The sequence below is a fragment of the Candidozyma haemuli genome (genome assembly GCF_002926055.2).
Source record: "Candidozyma haemuli strain B11899 chromosome Unknown H_2014730914, whole genome shotgun sequence".
NCBI classification, from domain to species: Eukaryota; Fungi; Ascomycota; class Pichiomycetes; order Serinales; family Metschnikowiaceae; genus Candidozyma; species Candidozyma haemuli.
In genome coordinates, this window is record NW_020289907.1 from 348666 (window position 1) to 363890 (window position 15225).

Sequence of the window (15225 nt, forward strand, 5' to 3'; positions counted from 1 at the left end):
AAACTTGTAGCTTATATAGTGAGAAGGCAGAAAATTTTCGAGAAGATTCTGTGCAAGACCAATGTACCCCAACACCCACAGAGAAGAGGAAAGAAGGTGAAGACAGGAAATGAAAAGGAGAAATGGAAAGGAGTTTTTTGTAGTTTAACTATTTCCGTTTGAATGTCCTGTGAACGGTTTCATTATTTTTTTTTTTTATTAGTCTTGGTGCCGCAGTGGTACGGTAAGACTCCGATGGCGCATGTCGGAATGGGTGCAAAAACCGAGATTGTTGATGTTACCCAACAACGCTTGTAATCGGTCAAAAGAAGGTTAGGGAATGTTCGGCAAGGCTAGATTAGCTGTTCACTGCATCCATTGATACAAATTTCAGCAAGAAAAGTGAATTTTTCAGATGCCGAACATCCCAACGTCTTTAGTGTCTCACCAAGTACCTTAAGCGACAACATACTTTTCGTCAAAAAGCTTATCCCAATTAAACTGGTCTGTGGGCGCCTCAAACTCTTCACCTGTGTTTCTGAATAACGTATCCATCATCTGGCCAACATCGTCTGAACCAGAACTGGAAGGCGCCTGGCCTCCCTGGAACTCATTGTAGCCCTGTGAGTCAGGCAATGGCTGAGTCATGGCCTCGTAGAAATTAATATTCTGTTGCATGCTTCCGTCATAAGGGCCAGCATAATTATCCACTTGTGGTTCTGCGATCTGACTTGTCTCAGCTGTTCTGAACGAATCTTCTGTTGGTGGCGCCTGGCCACTGAACAGTGGAACACTTGCAAGCGATGGTTCGTGAGACATTGGTGGATTCGATTGAGGTACGCTGTAGTTGCTGTGTGGAGTGCTTTGAATATCTGCCATAGGTGGCTGTGGAGGCATTTGGCCATACATCATAGGATGAGCCATTTGTGGGGGAGGGAAAGGCGGCTGGTTGGGCGGTGGTCCATTAGGCGGTGGAGCTTGGTGGTGGAATGGAGGCCCGTGTGGTGGTTGTGGAACAGGATATTGTCCGTATTCGTGAGGCGGTGGACCGTGATAGTAAGGCGGTTTGATTTGGGAATTGTCGAACTGTACTTTTTCCAACATCTGGAGTGGTGGCTGTTGTTGATGTGGAGGAGGCAAATGGCCATGGGCATCTGCGGGTGGCTGATTATACATTGGACCTTGATTAATGTTCTGGTTGCCTGGCATCTGTTCAGGAGCATAGGCCCTTGGTTCATTAGCCTTTCTGTCATCGACCTTCTTGTCAAACGGCAGCAAACTGTCACTTCCTGAAGTGACGCCGTAACCAGAACCTGGCGTTTCAGCGTGTTCAGAGCCTGTCAGAAGCGAGTATGGCGATGATTCAGCTGCATCAATGGATTCCTTGAGTTGCTTCATTTCGTATGGTTCGCTTTCTGAAGGAGCCAGTCTAGTGGAAGGCAAGTCTGTTCTTGAAGCTCTCCATGTTCTGTATCTTTCAAGAAGACGCTCCATTGCGCTGTGTTTGCACTTATACTTTCTGGCACTGACACCATTCAAGTACCTCGTAAATGTCTTGAGGTGTTTCTCCATGTACATGTAACAATTTGGATGGTCCATTATCAAGGTTACCACAACATGGGACAATAGCGTAATCATACAGATATCCAATGTTGCCCAGTGGTAAGGATCGGATTGGTCATAGCGAACAAACTTAAAGGAGTCGGTTGGATATAGCTGTTGTGACCTGGCTTCCATTTCCATTCTTTCAAGGCGCAGGTTTACTATAAGGTACACTTCCTTGGACATTTCCTCGATAATATAGCCCGCTGAGTATTGGCGTGGGACGTGCAAGAAAGGTTTGTTGATGAATAGCAAAACGTACCAATATATGAACTTGAGGTTGTGGTTTTGGAAAGCCAAGTCGTCCAGCGCCTTGAGCAGGGCATACAGCCAGTGGGAAGCTGGATCTAGATCAGACTTCCACTTGAGAATCTTCACATTGAACATCTTGGATCTGTTGAATTTCAACAAGTAGTTGATACGAGGGTCCTTATTAAACAGAATAGGTTCGTAAGTGGCCTTGTGCATGGGTCTGGTGAGTTCCAAAAGCAGGACAGCATCACGAATGTTATGGAATTCAGCGTCGTGTTCGTTCGGCAAGCGCATCACGGATACATTATTCTGAGTGATGGTATTTGGTCTTCCCACAGCCATACAGATGTAGGAATCAATAAGCATGAACCCAAAAAGAAGCCTGTTCTTCCTGGCGTCCGTTTCCGGGCCGCTCTGGTGGTGGAAGCCCAAATCAAAGCCCATTCTCATGGCAGAGCCCGAAAGCTGCCAGCCGCTGGTGACTTTCCCTAGAGAGAACTCATGAGCAGCAAGAAGCATATAAGCCTGGGCCAAAGGTATCAGCAGTTTCACTTCCGCAGGGTAAACTTTACTCAAGGCTAGAAGCTTGTATGCGTCAGCCTCTTCGTAGGAAAGCGATTCGGAGTTAGCGCAAATCGCATAGAGTAGTTCCTCTGAAAGATAAGTACTTTCGTAGATGTTGCCCTTGTGAAGATCAGTGAGAATGGCATTTTTATCAAGATAATACGAGTTCGACAGCGGCCACTGGTGAGTAAAGAAATTGACCACGATGCTCTTGATAAAGTTATAGTTTGTATGGACAGTCTCCAAGCTGGTAAGCGTCCGTTCCAGGGGCAGGTCCTTCAGCAGCTCAGGCGTGGTGTATTCTCCAAAATGGTAGATGGAGCCCGGCCCGTAGTAGTTTTCTTCGTCGTCAAGATGGGCCCGTTCGTTCTCTGCACTGGCCTCGTTCAGCTGGATACTGGCCATTTCCTCCAGCACCTGTTCCAACGGTTTCAGCGTGCCTGTAAGCGGGAACGTGGCCTCGATAGAAGCAAGTTTCGCCAGTAAAGCGTCCTTGTCGCCTCGTAACAGCACCAAGTCATTAAGGATGTTTTCATAGATCTCAGCGTTAGTCTCCAAGGACTTGATATAGACAAGCGAAAACCTCTGGGAACGACGGTCTGTCAGAGAGTACTCACACACGATATTACGTTTCTGGCAGTTGGAGCACGGCAGTTCCCCGTCACACTTCCGTTTGAGCTTTCGACAGTGGACACACGAGACCTTTCTGTTCTTCTTGGATGACATAGGGAGGGATGTGAGGGGGAAGTCAAGAACAGTCCAAGTGGAGTCAACGAATCAGCAGTTCTTTTTTTCAGTATAAATAACACACGGTTTTCCTCTTGCCGTACAACCCGTCTGGAAAGAAATGTAGGTGTTGCAATGGCGATGATCACTAAGCCGCTGAACAGAGGGTGAAAAGCACGCAGGGCTAAAAAGGCTGGTTCTGTGAGGGTGTGAGTGTAGGTGAGTGAGGGAAAAGAAGGCAGACGCCAGTGCATGTCGCACGAGGCAGGGACAGAGTAATTTAGGGATACAGTGGTGGTAGAAGAGATCTGAGGAAAGATTGGTGCCAAAAGTGGGTGCTCTGAGAACGGTGGTGTTTTCAGATTTTCCGTAGCTGCTCTGGTTGCAGAGATAACTAGGGGTTTTCACTGGCTGCGGCTTGCAAGTGATGGAAAAGCACAGTGAGCCGCTGAGCCCCATACAGAGTCACAGGAAACCATACAATTCTTGCTTTTTTTTCGTGGCTTTCAGGGTTTTTGCGTTGACCCTGGCGAAGCGATTCGGGAGCAGACGAAAAAAAATTAAGAAAATAACCCTGGGGAGCATGCAGTGGCTGACGGTCTCGAAGCAGGCGTTGTGAGCGTTTAATAGCAACTGGACCCTTCCTGCTTATGGCTTTGCGCAATGGTTGGAGAAAAAACCACTGGATTTGGCCAGGGAGGGTTGGTTTAGGAGGTCCATGTTAATTGGTGGTTTCTATAGAGTGAGTTTAAATAGCTTGGGTTTGCTTGGTAGTCCTTCAATACATTTAAGGTTTCGTAGGTTGGGGCCAAGAATGGCTGCAAACTCGTATACTTGATGGCCCACACCATTGTTGCCTTGTCAATGCACCGCACTGTCTGTTTGTCTGAGTCTGTTTGTCTCATATGATCCAGCCTTGTCGAACGAGGAACGCTTTCGAGGCTTCTGGTTGCTTTAGGATGCCATTGTTGGACAATTCAGGCACATTATGCGAAGCTTAATTTCCGAGTCTTCTGTGGGCTTTTTGTGGATGAATGTCGTTCTGGTGATGTTTTCTTTGTCTCAGATTCCTTCTCTGGATTATCTTTGGCTTCGCCTGTTTGCTGTGTATTCTATGATTGGTGGTGGATTTCTTTTATGGTCTTTGGCTGATTTTTGTCTTTTTACTCTTCTTTGGGTTACGTACCCGTGGCTTTGGTTTAGGAGATTAGAATGCGCTATTGCGTACTTTCCACTTACCCAGCTGCAGAGTATTACTGGCTAGGCCAAAACGAGTCTGGGGAATAGGAGTTACGGCTATTTCAGCAACTAAATTGGCTGAGCTAGTCAGCCTTGTTGGGTTACACGATGAGCGGTAGTGCAAAGCAGGTTTCCAGGAACTGAAGTATCAAAAACAACTGTGATTTCTGACTTATCTCCTTGCAACTTTTTGTCTTTTTTTTTTTTTTTTTTCTCTTCTCTACTTAGCTTCTTGCTGTCTTCTTTTGGCTTTTAGCTTTTTAGGTGGATGATTGTTCAGGTAGGGGTGCTTCACGAATGGCATTTAAATAAGGTTTAGTCTAGTCGATTTGCTCTGTTTGTCGGATCTTCCACGACAAAGAACTGTTTTGTTGCTGGCCTCGAAGCTGGTTTCTGTACTATTCATGTGAAACATATTAACCAGGTATTCGTTAAGTCATTGGTACTTGGTGGTTTCCTATTCTTCTTAAGCAGATACCATCAATGCTTTTTTCATTTGCCTAACGAAGAAGGTCTGAATGTTCAAATACTTTTTTGGGATTTACTTTCATTCCCTGGATCTTCCAAAAGGCAATAATTCGAAATTGAAAGCCAGTAAGGAACTGAAAATGACCTTCTGAAGCCTATAACTCATTATCCAGGGCCCCAGGAGCCCCGAAACCACTCCAGACCGATTACTGCATTTTATGAATACATATTCCACCAATTCTGATCCTCTGGAGGCAATTTTGGGCGTTTTTCTATGTACAACTTAGCAGCCCTATACCACTGTTTTCCTCATCAATCCGAGATAGTTTAGTGGCTAGAATTACCGCTTGTCGCGTGGTAGACCGGGGTTCAATTCCCCGTCTCGGAGTATTTTTTACTCTTTTTGGTCTCCCTATAGACTTAGCTGATGAAAAGAAGGAAAATTGACGAAGTCTAGCTTGTGTATTGGTAGGTTTTATTCTGTTTAAGGCTTTACTAGGAAATGGCTGCGAAATGCCCAAGCCCAGTTTCACCAGACCACTACTTCGCCAATAAGTCTAAAAGATAGTAATAAGAAAAGTGACTTACATGACAAATCCCTAGACTCATAATTTAAATCGAAATTCTTTTCAACTCCTTGCAAGTGGTGACAGTGTGGCAACCCTGTTCTGTCCCTTACTGGCCTGGCCATATCTATACGCATTTCCATGTCCCTCCACCTTCTATAGATCCCCCAATAAACCACCCAAATTCCGTCAAAAATCCTGTTATTCCGTTACCAGGTACATTAAAAGATAAAATTCCCTCCCTTCAATATTCCCCCTCCAAAGCGCCAACCTCTTGGTCTATCACCACCACCTCCACCTCTCCAAACCTTAACTAAGCGCGAACCCATCTCACCTACTCCAGTAAGAACAACCCATGGACAGCGACGGCTTCGTGCCGATATTGGCCATCTTCTATGCTGTCTTCCATCCTACCGAGGGTACGAAGATTGTTCACCAGGTTCCAGAGAGGGCTATAGCCCTGGCTGGTGATACTTCTGGGACGTCTTTGTTTAACTTCGATACGGTCAAGAACTATATCATTCCCAAACCACAGCTATGCAATAAGCTTATATCGTTTAAGATTGAAAACCTTCGTGTTTTGGGATACCCGGTTAACATTGAGGGCAGCAGATACTCGAGAAACTCGTTCAACTTCAACTTCTGTTTCGTGTTTCCATATAACTCAGATACTACGCCGTATGAACTGGCGATCCAGCGAATGGGCCGTATGTTTAGGGCATTGGAGGAACAGTCTTTCTTGTTGAGTAAGTTGGATAAGAATATGATGTTCTTTAGTGATAAGGCTGCTCCAAAGACAGAGAAGAGGGCTCAGTTTACCCCAGGTCAAGGCAAAGTCAGGAAGTTCACGCTTCTGTCGATTGAGTCGCTTATACATCAGATCTACCAGGACCTTAATAACTACTCGGAATGCTGTATTCCTATTGATACTTCCAATAGTGTGGATATCAAGCTTTTCCCTGTGCTTCCACCTCCTGTGAATATCAAGGCTTTCCAGGTCCCGCTCATGACAGTCAGGCTACATTCGTTAATTGATGTCAATTGGGATCCCACCATGGTCAAGATATTGCCTTTTATCAATGGACTCAATTCAGTGAAGCGCATTTCAGAAAAGGCCGATGCTGACTACCTTCTAACGAAACAGTGTATCCAGCACTTGATGCATTACAGATGTCTCACTATAGTGGACATTTTCCAGTTCAATAATATTTATGCTCCAACGAATAGCATTGGCAATTTCCTTACTGCTCACGGTATGGCTGAGGAGTGCCAGGCATATGTTATCAAAGCGCCAGCCTCGGATGATCTGGCGGTAGCTACTCCGCTGATATCAGCAACACCTGCCACTCCAGCAACGCCAAGCACTCCCAAATACTCAGAAGGCGATCAATTGGGCACTTCCAGTCGCATGGAGCCTCTGAGCTCCCAGCCAGCTTCGGCTTCTCCAAACACATACTTCAGAGGCCCTAAAGGCAGACTACAACAAAAGCTGACACAACCAATCTATGTGCCATCAAAAGCTACTTTATTTTATCTTTACAGACTGTTAAACCAAGGTCAGACAATCAAGGAATGGTACATTCAGCATCAAAAGGCACTTCAGAGCATTGACATCCGCAGATTTATCAACTTCGGTGTTGTACGGGGCATAATCTACCGTCTGCATCTGTACACGATTCTACATTCGGTGACAAAGTTTTTCGAAAACGAACGCTCCAACCAAGACCCACTCGACGAGTTGGTGAGAAGTCATGAGATCAAGCTCAGAAGGGCAGAGAAGAATAGAGCCATGTCTCACGCAAGTTCAAGAGATCAAGAGCTGGGACTCCTCAGGAATTCTGTTAACGAAAGTAATCTCAAAACAGGGAGAAAGAGCCGGACAGTCAGTTTTCATTACCATATTGAACGTTTCAGCCATAGCGACGATACGCTTTCCACAGACCTGGAAGTTTTGAAAGCGATTCTGAGTCAGAAGACGAATCGATACATGCGGGTTCATCCAGAGTCCATCGTCGTTCCGGAACCACCGAATCGGGCTCATCTGATGAAGAAGACGCTGATGATGATAAAGAAGAGCTCATGAAGCTCATAAAGCTTGTCAAGGGCGTCCAACATATGGATTCCATTTGCACGGAACTACAAAAGCCCAGGAGTGAAATTGAGAAGCTTCTAGATAACCTTGGAGCACATTTTGCGATCAACTCCTAGTTTTCCATGACCGTGAATTTTTAAGCTTCTTGTTATGCTGGATATAACAAACAGATACTTTCCAGAGTTTTCGCAGCCAAAAGGAACATCAGTTCCATACGACTGGGGAAGCATCCCAGGGCTCCGAACAATCCCAAACACATAATTTACACGTCACCAACACCATTCCAGCCAATTCCGACAAAACTTAAACCAAATTTATCATTCCACAAGTGTTGGTTGTATGATCATCCCTTTATTATGGATATCGCGGCCGGGTAACCCTGCTCCACAATCGCGCGCCTTATGTTATGATAGCGAGCAAAAAGTAAACAATCTCTCGCTTGTTACTACTTTCTTCTTACATCACATATCCATAAATTGTCCCAATGTCTGGAAAAGGAAAAGTCCATGGAGGCAAGGGCAAGTCTGCTGAGAGCAGCAAAGTGACGAGCTCCCACTCTGCCAGAGCTGGGTTGCAATTCCCAGTTGGAAGAATCAAGAGATACTTGAAGAGAAATGCCCAGAACAAGATTAGAATCGGTTCCAAGTCTGCTATTTACTTGACTGCTGTGTTGGAGTACTTGACCGCTGAGGTTTTAGAATTGGCCGGAAATGCCGCTAAGGACTTGAAGGTCAAGAGAATTACGCCAAGACACTTGCAGTTGGCTATTAGAGGTGATGAAGAGTTGGATAACTTGATTAAGGCTACTATTGCCTACGGTGGTGTGTTGCCACACATCAACAAGGCCTTGTTGTTGAAGGTGGAGAAGAAGAAGGGCAAATAAACGTCTCGTCCCGGATTATCTGGAATAACGTGAAATGCTCTCATCTGTACAATATATGAATGTATATTAATTGTGAATCTAATTTTTTGTGATATGTACAAGTTCTATGCTGGAGAAGATGCTGGAGGTGCTGCCACTGGCGTAGCTGGTTGAGATGTTGCTGGTGCCAGCAACCGTTTGGCGGTCTCGTCGGCTGCCTGGCGGGTGGCTTCTTGTAGATGATCAATCTCTTTGGAGAGCAACTTAAGCAAGCTCTTAACCTCTTCAATATCGTCCTGAAGCTCATTAATATCGTTTTTCACGTTTCGTTTCTCTGTCGCCAGTTTCTTTCGAGACCGGTATGACTCGTAGAAGATAAGCAGACCCGCCACCGAGAAAATAAACGTCTCTGAAAGAAAATTCGCCCCGCTATCAATAGCCTTGGTATCGTTCAACGGGCGAACCTTGATCTTATTCTCCCCTAGAAGCTTCATCCTCAACCTGACGTCTGTAGCATGCACTGACTGGGCGATTCGAATACACGCTCTTCTGAACCCTTCATGGTTCTTAGCCTGGGCCTTAAGCCCATTGGCGATCGGCTTTGCCACTGTTCTCACAAGGAGCGATGTGACCTTGAGAGCTATTCCGCTCATGCAATTAGAAGTATGTTGTAGTTGATGTGATGTGGAAATGTGCTTTGGGTACAGGCCAGTGGCGAGCGATAAGGCAGTGACAGGTTCCGTCATTGGGTGAATTCGGAGAGGCAGGAGCGACAATGTGGGGGTTATTGAGGGGCGTGGAATTCAATTTTATTGGTTAATTCTGGCATTTTTGGTGATTTGGGATTTATTTGGTAGGTATGGTTTATATTGTTATGGTACTTTTGCAGGAAGACAGCTTTTCGCAGCCATTTGTGTGAAGCAGATGAGTTAATGGAGGTTGAATAGCAAATGTATGAAATGTAAGGAAAAGAAAAAAAAAAAAGGAAGAAAAATGAATAAGAGAAGGTGATCCAATACAAAGTCTTGCTTCATTTTTCTTCTTTCTTGGACTAGTAAGAGGTGGTTGATATGAACTGTAAGCTTGATTGTTAGGTCTTTACTTACTGCGCAACCTAACGTTGATGGGCCTGAGGCTAACGGTCAGAAAAGCTGTTCTATTGTCTAACGCTACCATTTGTTGATGTTCTATTCCTCTATAATGTGACTGATAGCAAGAGGTTTTATGAAATAAAAATTACAGCATGAGACTGAAAGGTATAGAATGACTAGAGGATGCATTTCCCCTAGACGCAATGTACTCTGCCTATATTGTATAGCACTTACTTAGACAGAGTACACTCAAACAGTAGTACTTGGCTTCGTAGAAGCTGGAAAGCTTTACATAAGATAAAGCTGAAGGTCATCTTGACCCCAACGGTTTACCTATTTCAGATTCGCTAGTCAGTAATAATATTTGTCTAGCCAAAGAATATTAATATAGCAGATCTACCAGCCACCTCTCTATCCACTGCAACAACCCAACAACCCAACACAACACCATTTCACCAATTGAGTTTCCACACATGAAAAGAAAGCACCGACACATTCCCTTGCAATCTAGTGTAAATCGAGAACCATCCTGAGCCTACACCCTCCTCTCCAGGGCTTTCCAGGGCTTAAGACATCACCACACAACGATATATACCCATTTCCTTAACACCGTTGCAGATGCACTATACCCGCTCAGCCGTCCAGTACCAACAGCCCAGTACCAACAGCCCAGTAGTCTCCTCGGAAACACCCAATACATGTTTTCTTACTGGTTGGAGGCTCGCAGTAATTTCGCAGCCAATGCAATGCACCAAGATCCATCCAAGGAAAGAAGTACCCGAGGAAAGACCTTCCAAGGCTACCATTCCTGCCACATTACGTATCTCACATACCTTCACCCACAAGCTTATCGGTATGCTTGCTTACGGTTGAGCGGTTCCCACCCCTGATGCATGATTGGCTTAAAGATCTAAAGGCCGGAATGAATACCAGCAACGTCCAAGGATTAGATGGCTTGGAGGTGACGTAACCAGACGGCCAGGCAGACAGCCATAAGTGTTTACCAGAGTCTTTTGCCAAGGGGCTGGCCCCAGCCACGCGGGTGAGAAACACACACTATTACGTTTTAGTCGTTGCTCGGAGCCCCACCACCCCCACCGCACCAAAGCCCGGACAAGGCGAGACAAGGGAGACAGGAGACAAGGGAGATGTAGACAAGGGACGTAGCGGAGGGAGAGAGGAGGAGGACTAAACTACCTAATAACCAAAGACCTGGTAACCAAAGGAGAAGGAAGGCTGGGGCTGAGACGAGGAAGTCAGAAAGGGGCGGTTACCCCTTTCTTCTCTTTCTTGTCTTCCCTCCTCCAGTTTTTTGGTCCTCTATTTTTTTGGCATGTTGGGAGAGCTTGAGGGCTTGGAAAAGGCACTTTTTGGGGATCCATCCATACAGAAAGTGCGCTTTGGCGCGCCTTTTACGACAATGTAATGGACCCAAGACCACCCACTGGAGGCACTGGAGGTACTTTGTTTTTTCGGTGTTAGCCTCCTCCCCCAGTGTAATTTTGCACCCATCGCACCGGGACGAGTCTGGCGGGACGAGTCCGGGGTTTTCCGCCCCTCAGGCAATTTTTTTGGAAAATTTTTTTTTACTTTCGTAAACTACATGGCCACGGTAAATGAATGTGAAAAAGATCGGGTTCTTTTTCCGTCCCCAAGGCGTATTGGCGGTACCTTATGGAATAGTCCAGGGGAGGTCATTTTGGCGCGGAACTGGAGGGTCCAATTAGTGACAGAGGCAGAGGGAGAGCAGCGGCAGAAACAGAAAAAAAAGGAAGACCCACAGAAAACCTGACTTCGCCAGGCACCCAAAACTCTATACGTGTGGAAGCCCCAGAGCAGAAATCCACCACCATAGATGTGAGATGGTAGTGAAACCAGAAGGTACTGAAGGTTCCCCTTTCCAGCATTCACCCTCACTTCACCACTTTTCACCACTTTCCATTTTTCACCACTTTTCACTTTTCACCACTTTCTTTGCTTGACAATAACCACCCGCTCCAGCCGACCGCCAACCCGCTCGACCCAGTGGGGCAACAATGAAACCAAGAAAAGTTGGTGCGGGTAGCGATGGACCCGCCGCGCCGTGAACCTTAAAAGTTCCGTCCCACCAGGCCCAGGGTGGATATTTCTGGTGAAATTGGACGTAGAAAAAGGTGGCTATTTTATAGGGGGATTCATGTTTTATGGTCTTTTTCTTGTTCCCCTTCTAAGTCTCCTCGTATCTTCATGGCTTCCCCACAAATCAGTTTCACTGGGTTCATCGCGCTGGGCCTTCTCGGCGGCTACTCCGACAAACCAGAGTAAAAAAGTTACTTAAGTATGTGGTCCTGCAGAAAGCGCCCCGCAAAATAGCATCCTTTTTCTGTGGGGTCAGAATCTCTTTCATCTCTGCTTCCTGCTGCCTGCTGCCTGCTGCCTGCCCTCCCGCCTTTCATTTCTTCCCACTATAAATACCTCATGAACCCCCACCATGTCTTCTAAACCACCGAATTTTTCATCCATCATGCCTGAGTCTACGCTTATGGAATCCCAACAGGCCCAGAAACCTCCTCAAGGTTTCTTCGACAGAGCTACCCAACAGCCTCACTTGGCTTCTATCGACGACTACCACAAATTGTACCGCCAGTCGGTGGAGGACCCAAACACTTTCTTTGGCACCAAGGCCCGTGAACTTTTGTCCTGGTCTCGTCCTTTCGACCATACCAGGTACCCACATGACCCAAAGAATGACTTTATCGACGGCGACTTGCCTGCCTGGTTTGTAGGCGGCCAGTTGAACGCATGCTACAATGCTGTGGACCGTTGGGCCATTGAACAGCCAGACAAGGCTGCCATTATCTACGAGGGTGACGAGCCTGACACTGGCTACACCATCACTTATGGTGAATTGTTGAAACAGGTTTCCAAGTTGGCCCAGTGCTTGGTTCGTTTGGGAGTTAAGAAGGGTGACACCGTCGCTGTCTACATGCCTATGGTTCCAGAGGCTCTTGTTACCTTGTTGGCCATTGTCCGTATTGGTGCCGTTCACTCTGTGGTGTTTGCTGGTTTCTCTTCTACTTCTTTGAAGGACAGAATTGTCAATGCCGACTCCAGAATTGTCATCACCGCTGACGAATCCAAGCGTGGTGGTAAGACCATTGAGACCAAGAAGATCGTCGACGAGGCCCTTAAGGACTTGCCTGATGTCAGAAACGTTCTTGTCTTCAAGCGTACTGGTTCCACCCACGTGCCTTTCCACCGTCCAAGAGACTTGTGGTGGCACGAGGAGCTCGAGAAGTACGGTAACTACTTCCCTCCTGTGCCTTGTGACTCTGAGGACCCATTGTTCTTGTTGTACACCTCTGGTTCTACTGGTAAGCCCAAGGGTGTTCAGCACAATGTCGCTGGTTACTTGTTGGGCGCTGCCTTGACTGCCAGATACACCTTTGACTTGCACAAAGATGATATCCTCTTCACTGCTGGTGACATAGGTTGGATTACTGGTCACACTTATGTTGTCTACGGTCCTTTGCTTAACGGTGCCACCACCGTTGTCTTTGAAGGTACCCCTGCCTACCCAGACTACTCCCGTTACTGGGAGGTGGTTGACAAGCACAAGGTGACCCAGTTCTACGTGGCCCCAACTGCTTTGCGTTTGTTGAAGAGGGCTGGTACCTCTTTCATTGAGAAGCACAAGTTGGACACTATCAGAGTCTTGGGTACTGTCGGTGAGCCAATTGCCGCTGAGGTCTGGCACTGGTACAACGACAACATTGGCCGTGGTAAGGCCCACATTGTCGATACTTACTGGCAAACCGAATCGGGCTCTCACTTGTTGACCCCAATGGCTGGTGTTACTCCAACCAAGCCAGGTTCTGCTTCGTTGCCATCTTTCGGTGTTACTGCCCACATCTTGGACCCAATCACAGGCGAGGAATTGAAGGAGAATGGTGTCGAGGGTGTGTTGGCTATCAAGGACGCTTGGCCTTCTATTGCAAGAGGTATCTGGAACGACTACAGCCGTTTCGTCGACACCTACTTTGCCTCTTACAAGGGCTACTACTTCACCGGTGACGGTGCCGCTCGTGACAAGGACGGTTTCTTCTGGATCTTGGGTCGTGTTGACGATGTCGTTAACGTTTCTGGCCACAGATTGTCTACTGCTGAGATCGAAGCTGCCCTTATCGAGCACCACATGGTTGCCGAGAGTGCTGTTGTTGGTTACGCCGACGACTTGACTGGTCAGGCTGTGGCTGCCTACGTTTCGTTGAAGTCTAGCTTCAAGCCAGATGACAAGGAGACTGTGGAGAATGTGAAGAAGGAGTTGATCTTGACTGTGAGAAAGGAAATCGGCCCATTCGCTGCACCCAAGTTGATCTTGTTGGTGGACGACTTGCCAAAGACCCGTTCCGGTAAGATCATGAGAAGAATCTTGCGTAAGGTTTTGGCTGGCGAGGAAGACCTGTTGGGTGACATTTCTACCTTGTCCAACCCAGGTGTTGTGTCGCAGATCATCGACATTGTGAAGCAGTCTAGAAGATAAGCTTTATGAGTTTGGAAAGCGTAAACCCTGCTATATATTATTATTAAATTATTGTTGCAAAGTCTTTAGATAGTTTAGCTATAGAAGTCGGCAACTACCGATAAATATAAGTTAGAATTTACTCGGCTGTAGCACCTAGGCGAATTCAGGAAAGTCAACCGAACTTTTCAAGATGGATCTGCAAACCGTGCAGATCAATAAATAGATGAATTTTCAGTATCGACGGTCGGCCGATACTGATATGCTAAATTTTGAAGCGCTACCGTAACAAGAAGGTTCATGCACCGGGGATCGGGAAAGGATATGAACTATCAATGAAGAATCCCTGAAAAATCCATCTCCAAATGCGGAAAGTGGATCCGATTAACGAACTCCAGGAGTTACATCAAACCATTCGATCCAAAGCAAATCCCTTCGGCCAACCACAAGTTCTAGACTGTCAGTTAGTTACGAATGCAATGGAGACACTCAAGGAGCGACGAGGCTGTAGGCTTTGCAGCCACCACATGGGTATGGATACCCTTGGAAACCAAGTATTCTTCAGTGGTAGGCCCGATACTGGCCACCTTGGTATTTCTAAGCGTCTCCTTATCCTGTCTCTGCAAATGCTCCACAATGGCCTCCGTACCTTGGGGACTGAAGAACACTATCCAGTCAACAGGCTGTTGGCACCGATGCAAGAAGTCATCCACAATTCCGTGTTTACATTCTGTCTTGTAAATCACCACTTCTTCAATATTCACCCCTTCCTTCTTCAACTTCACTGGAATGATATCCTTTCGTATCTTACCAGTGAAGAACACTATGCGTTGGTTCCTTTCCTCCTGGGCCAATTCCTCGAGAATAATATCAGCCAAAACAGATCCATTTCCAGCATGAGACCCTCCTCTGACATCGCTAAACCCGTTAGCCTTTAGGATCTCTTCCGTAGCTGGACCCACAGTGTAGCCTACCTTGGATCGTATTCTCTGTGCCATATCTATACTTCTCTGAGAGATCTCATTTAAACAAAGATGAAACACTTCGACTGCTCTTTGGGAGGTGATGATGAATCTATCGGTATCATTGAGGAACTGATGGCTGCAAAGGAACTCAGTGGTCTCCTCCACACTGACTGGTCCATGGTTTAGTAAAGGAATGAACTCTGGGGCGTGGCCCTCGGCACAAAACGTTTCATGGTACGAATCTACCGGGGTGGTTTTATTCTTTAGCATGAGCACCCTCATGGCTTTGCTTTTGGGAGTGGTGGTTGGTGGTTTATG

General features: G+C 46.5%; 6 protein-coding genes and 1 non-coding gene across 7 annotated transcripts; 4 read left to right on the forward strand and 3 right to left on the reverse strand. All coding sequences in view use genetic code 12, as the record gives it.

Annotated features, from left to right (window-relative positions):
- Positions 1-435: 435 nt before the first annotated feature.
- Positions 436-3123, reverse strand: CXQ85_004697 (uncharacterized protein; the record flags this gene model as incomplete). The annotated part of the gene is made up of 1 exon (XM_025488307.1): positions 436-3123. One exon carries the CDS (start codon positions 3121-3123, stop codon positions 436-438), a length of 2688 nt encoding a protein of 895 aa, XP_025342969.1.
- Positions 3124-5146: 2023 nt separating this feature from the next.
- Positions 5147-5218, forward strand: CXQ85_004698. Its single transcript has one exon. It is a non-coding gene; the product is annotated as a tRNA-Asp (tRNA).
- Positions 5219-5751: 533 nt separating this feature from the next.
- Positions 5752-7604, forward strand: NPR2 (nitrogen permease regulating protein; the record flags this gene model as incomplete). Its single annotated transcript, XM_025488308.1, has 2 exons — positions 5752-7363; positions 7402-7604. The coding sequence occupies 2 exons, from the start codon at positions 5752-5754 to the stop codon at positions 7602-7604; spliced, it is 1815 nt and encodes a 604-aa protein (XP_025342970.1).
- A 368-nt stretch (positions 7605-7972) lies between these two features.
- HTA3 (histone H2AZ) lies at positions 7973-8371 on the forward strand (the record flags this gene model as incomplete). Its single annotated transcript, XM_025488309.1, has 1 exon — positions 7973-8371. The coding sequence occupies one exon, from the start codon at positions 7973-7975 to the stop codon at positions 8369-8371; it is 399 nt and encodes a 132-aa protein (XP_025342971.1).
- Positions 8372-8475: 104 nt separating this feature from the next.
- Positions 8476-9096, reverse strand: CXQ85_004701 (uncharacterized protein; the record flags this gene model as incomplete). Its single annotated transcript, XM_025488310.1, has 1 exon — positions 8476-9096. One exon carries the CDS (start codon positions 9094-9096, stop codon positions 8476-8478), a length of 621 nt encoding a protein of 206 aa, XP_025342972.1.
- Positions 9097-11911: 2815 nt separating this feature from the next.
- Positions 11912-13963, forward strand: ACS1 (acetate--CoA ligase 1; the record flags this gene model as incomplete). Its single annotated transcript, XM_025488311.1, has 1 exon — positions 11912-13963. The coding sequence occupies one exon, from the start codon at positions 11912-11914 to the stop codon at positions 13961-13963; it is 2052 nt and encodes a 683-aa protein (XP_025342973.1).
- Positions 13964-14406: 443 nt separating this feature from the next.
- Positions 14407-15189, reverse strand: HEM4 (uroporphyrinogen-III synthase; the record flags this gene model as incomplete). The annotated part of the gene is made up of 1 exon (XM_025488312.1): positions 14407-15189. One exon carries the CDS (start codon positions 15187-15189, stop codon positions 14407-14409), a length of 783 nt encoding a protein of 260 aa, XP_025342974.1.
- Between the last annotated feature and the right edge of the window lie 36 nt (positions 15190-15225).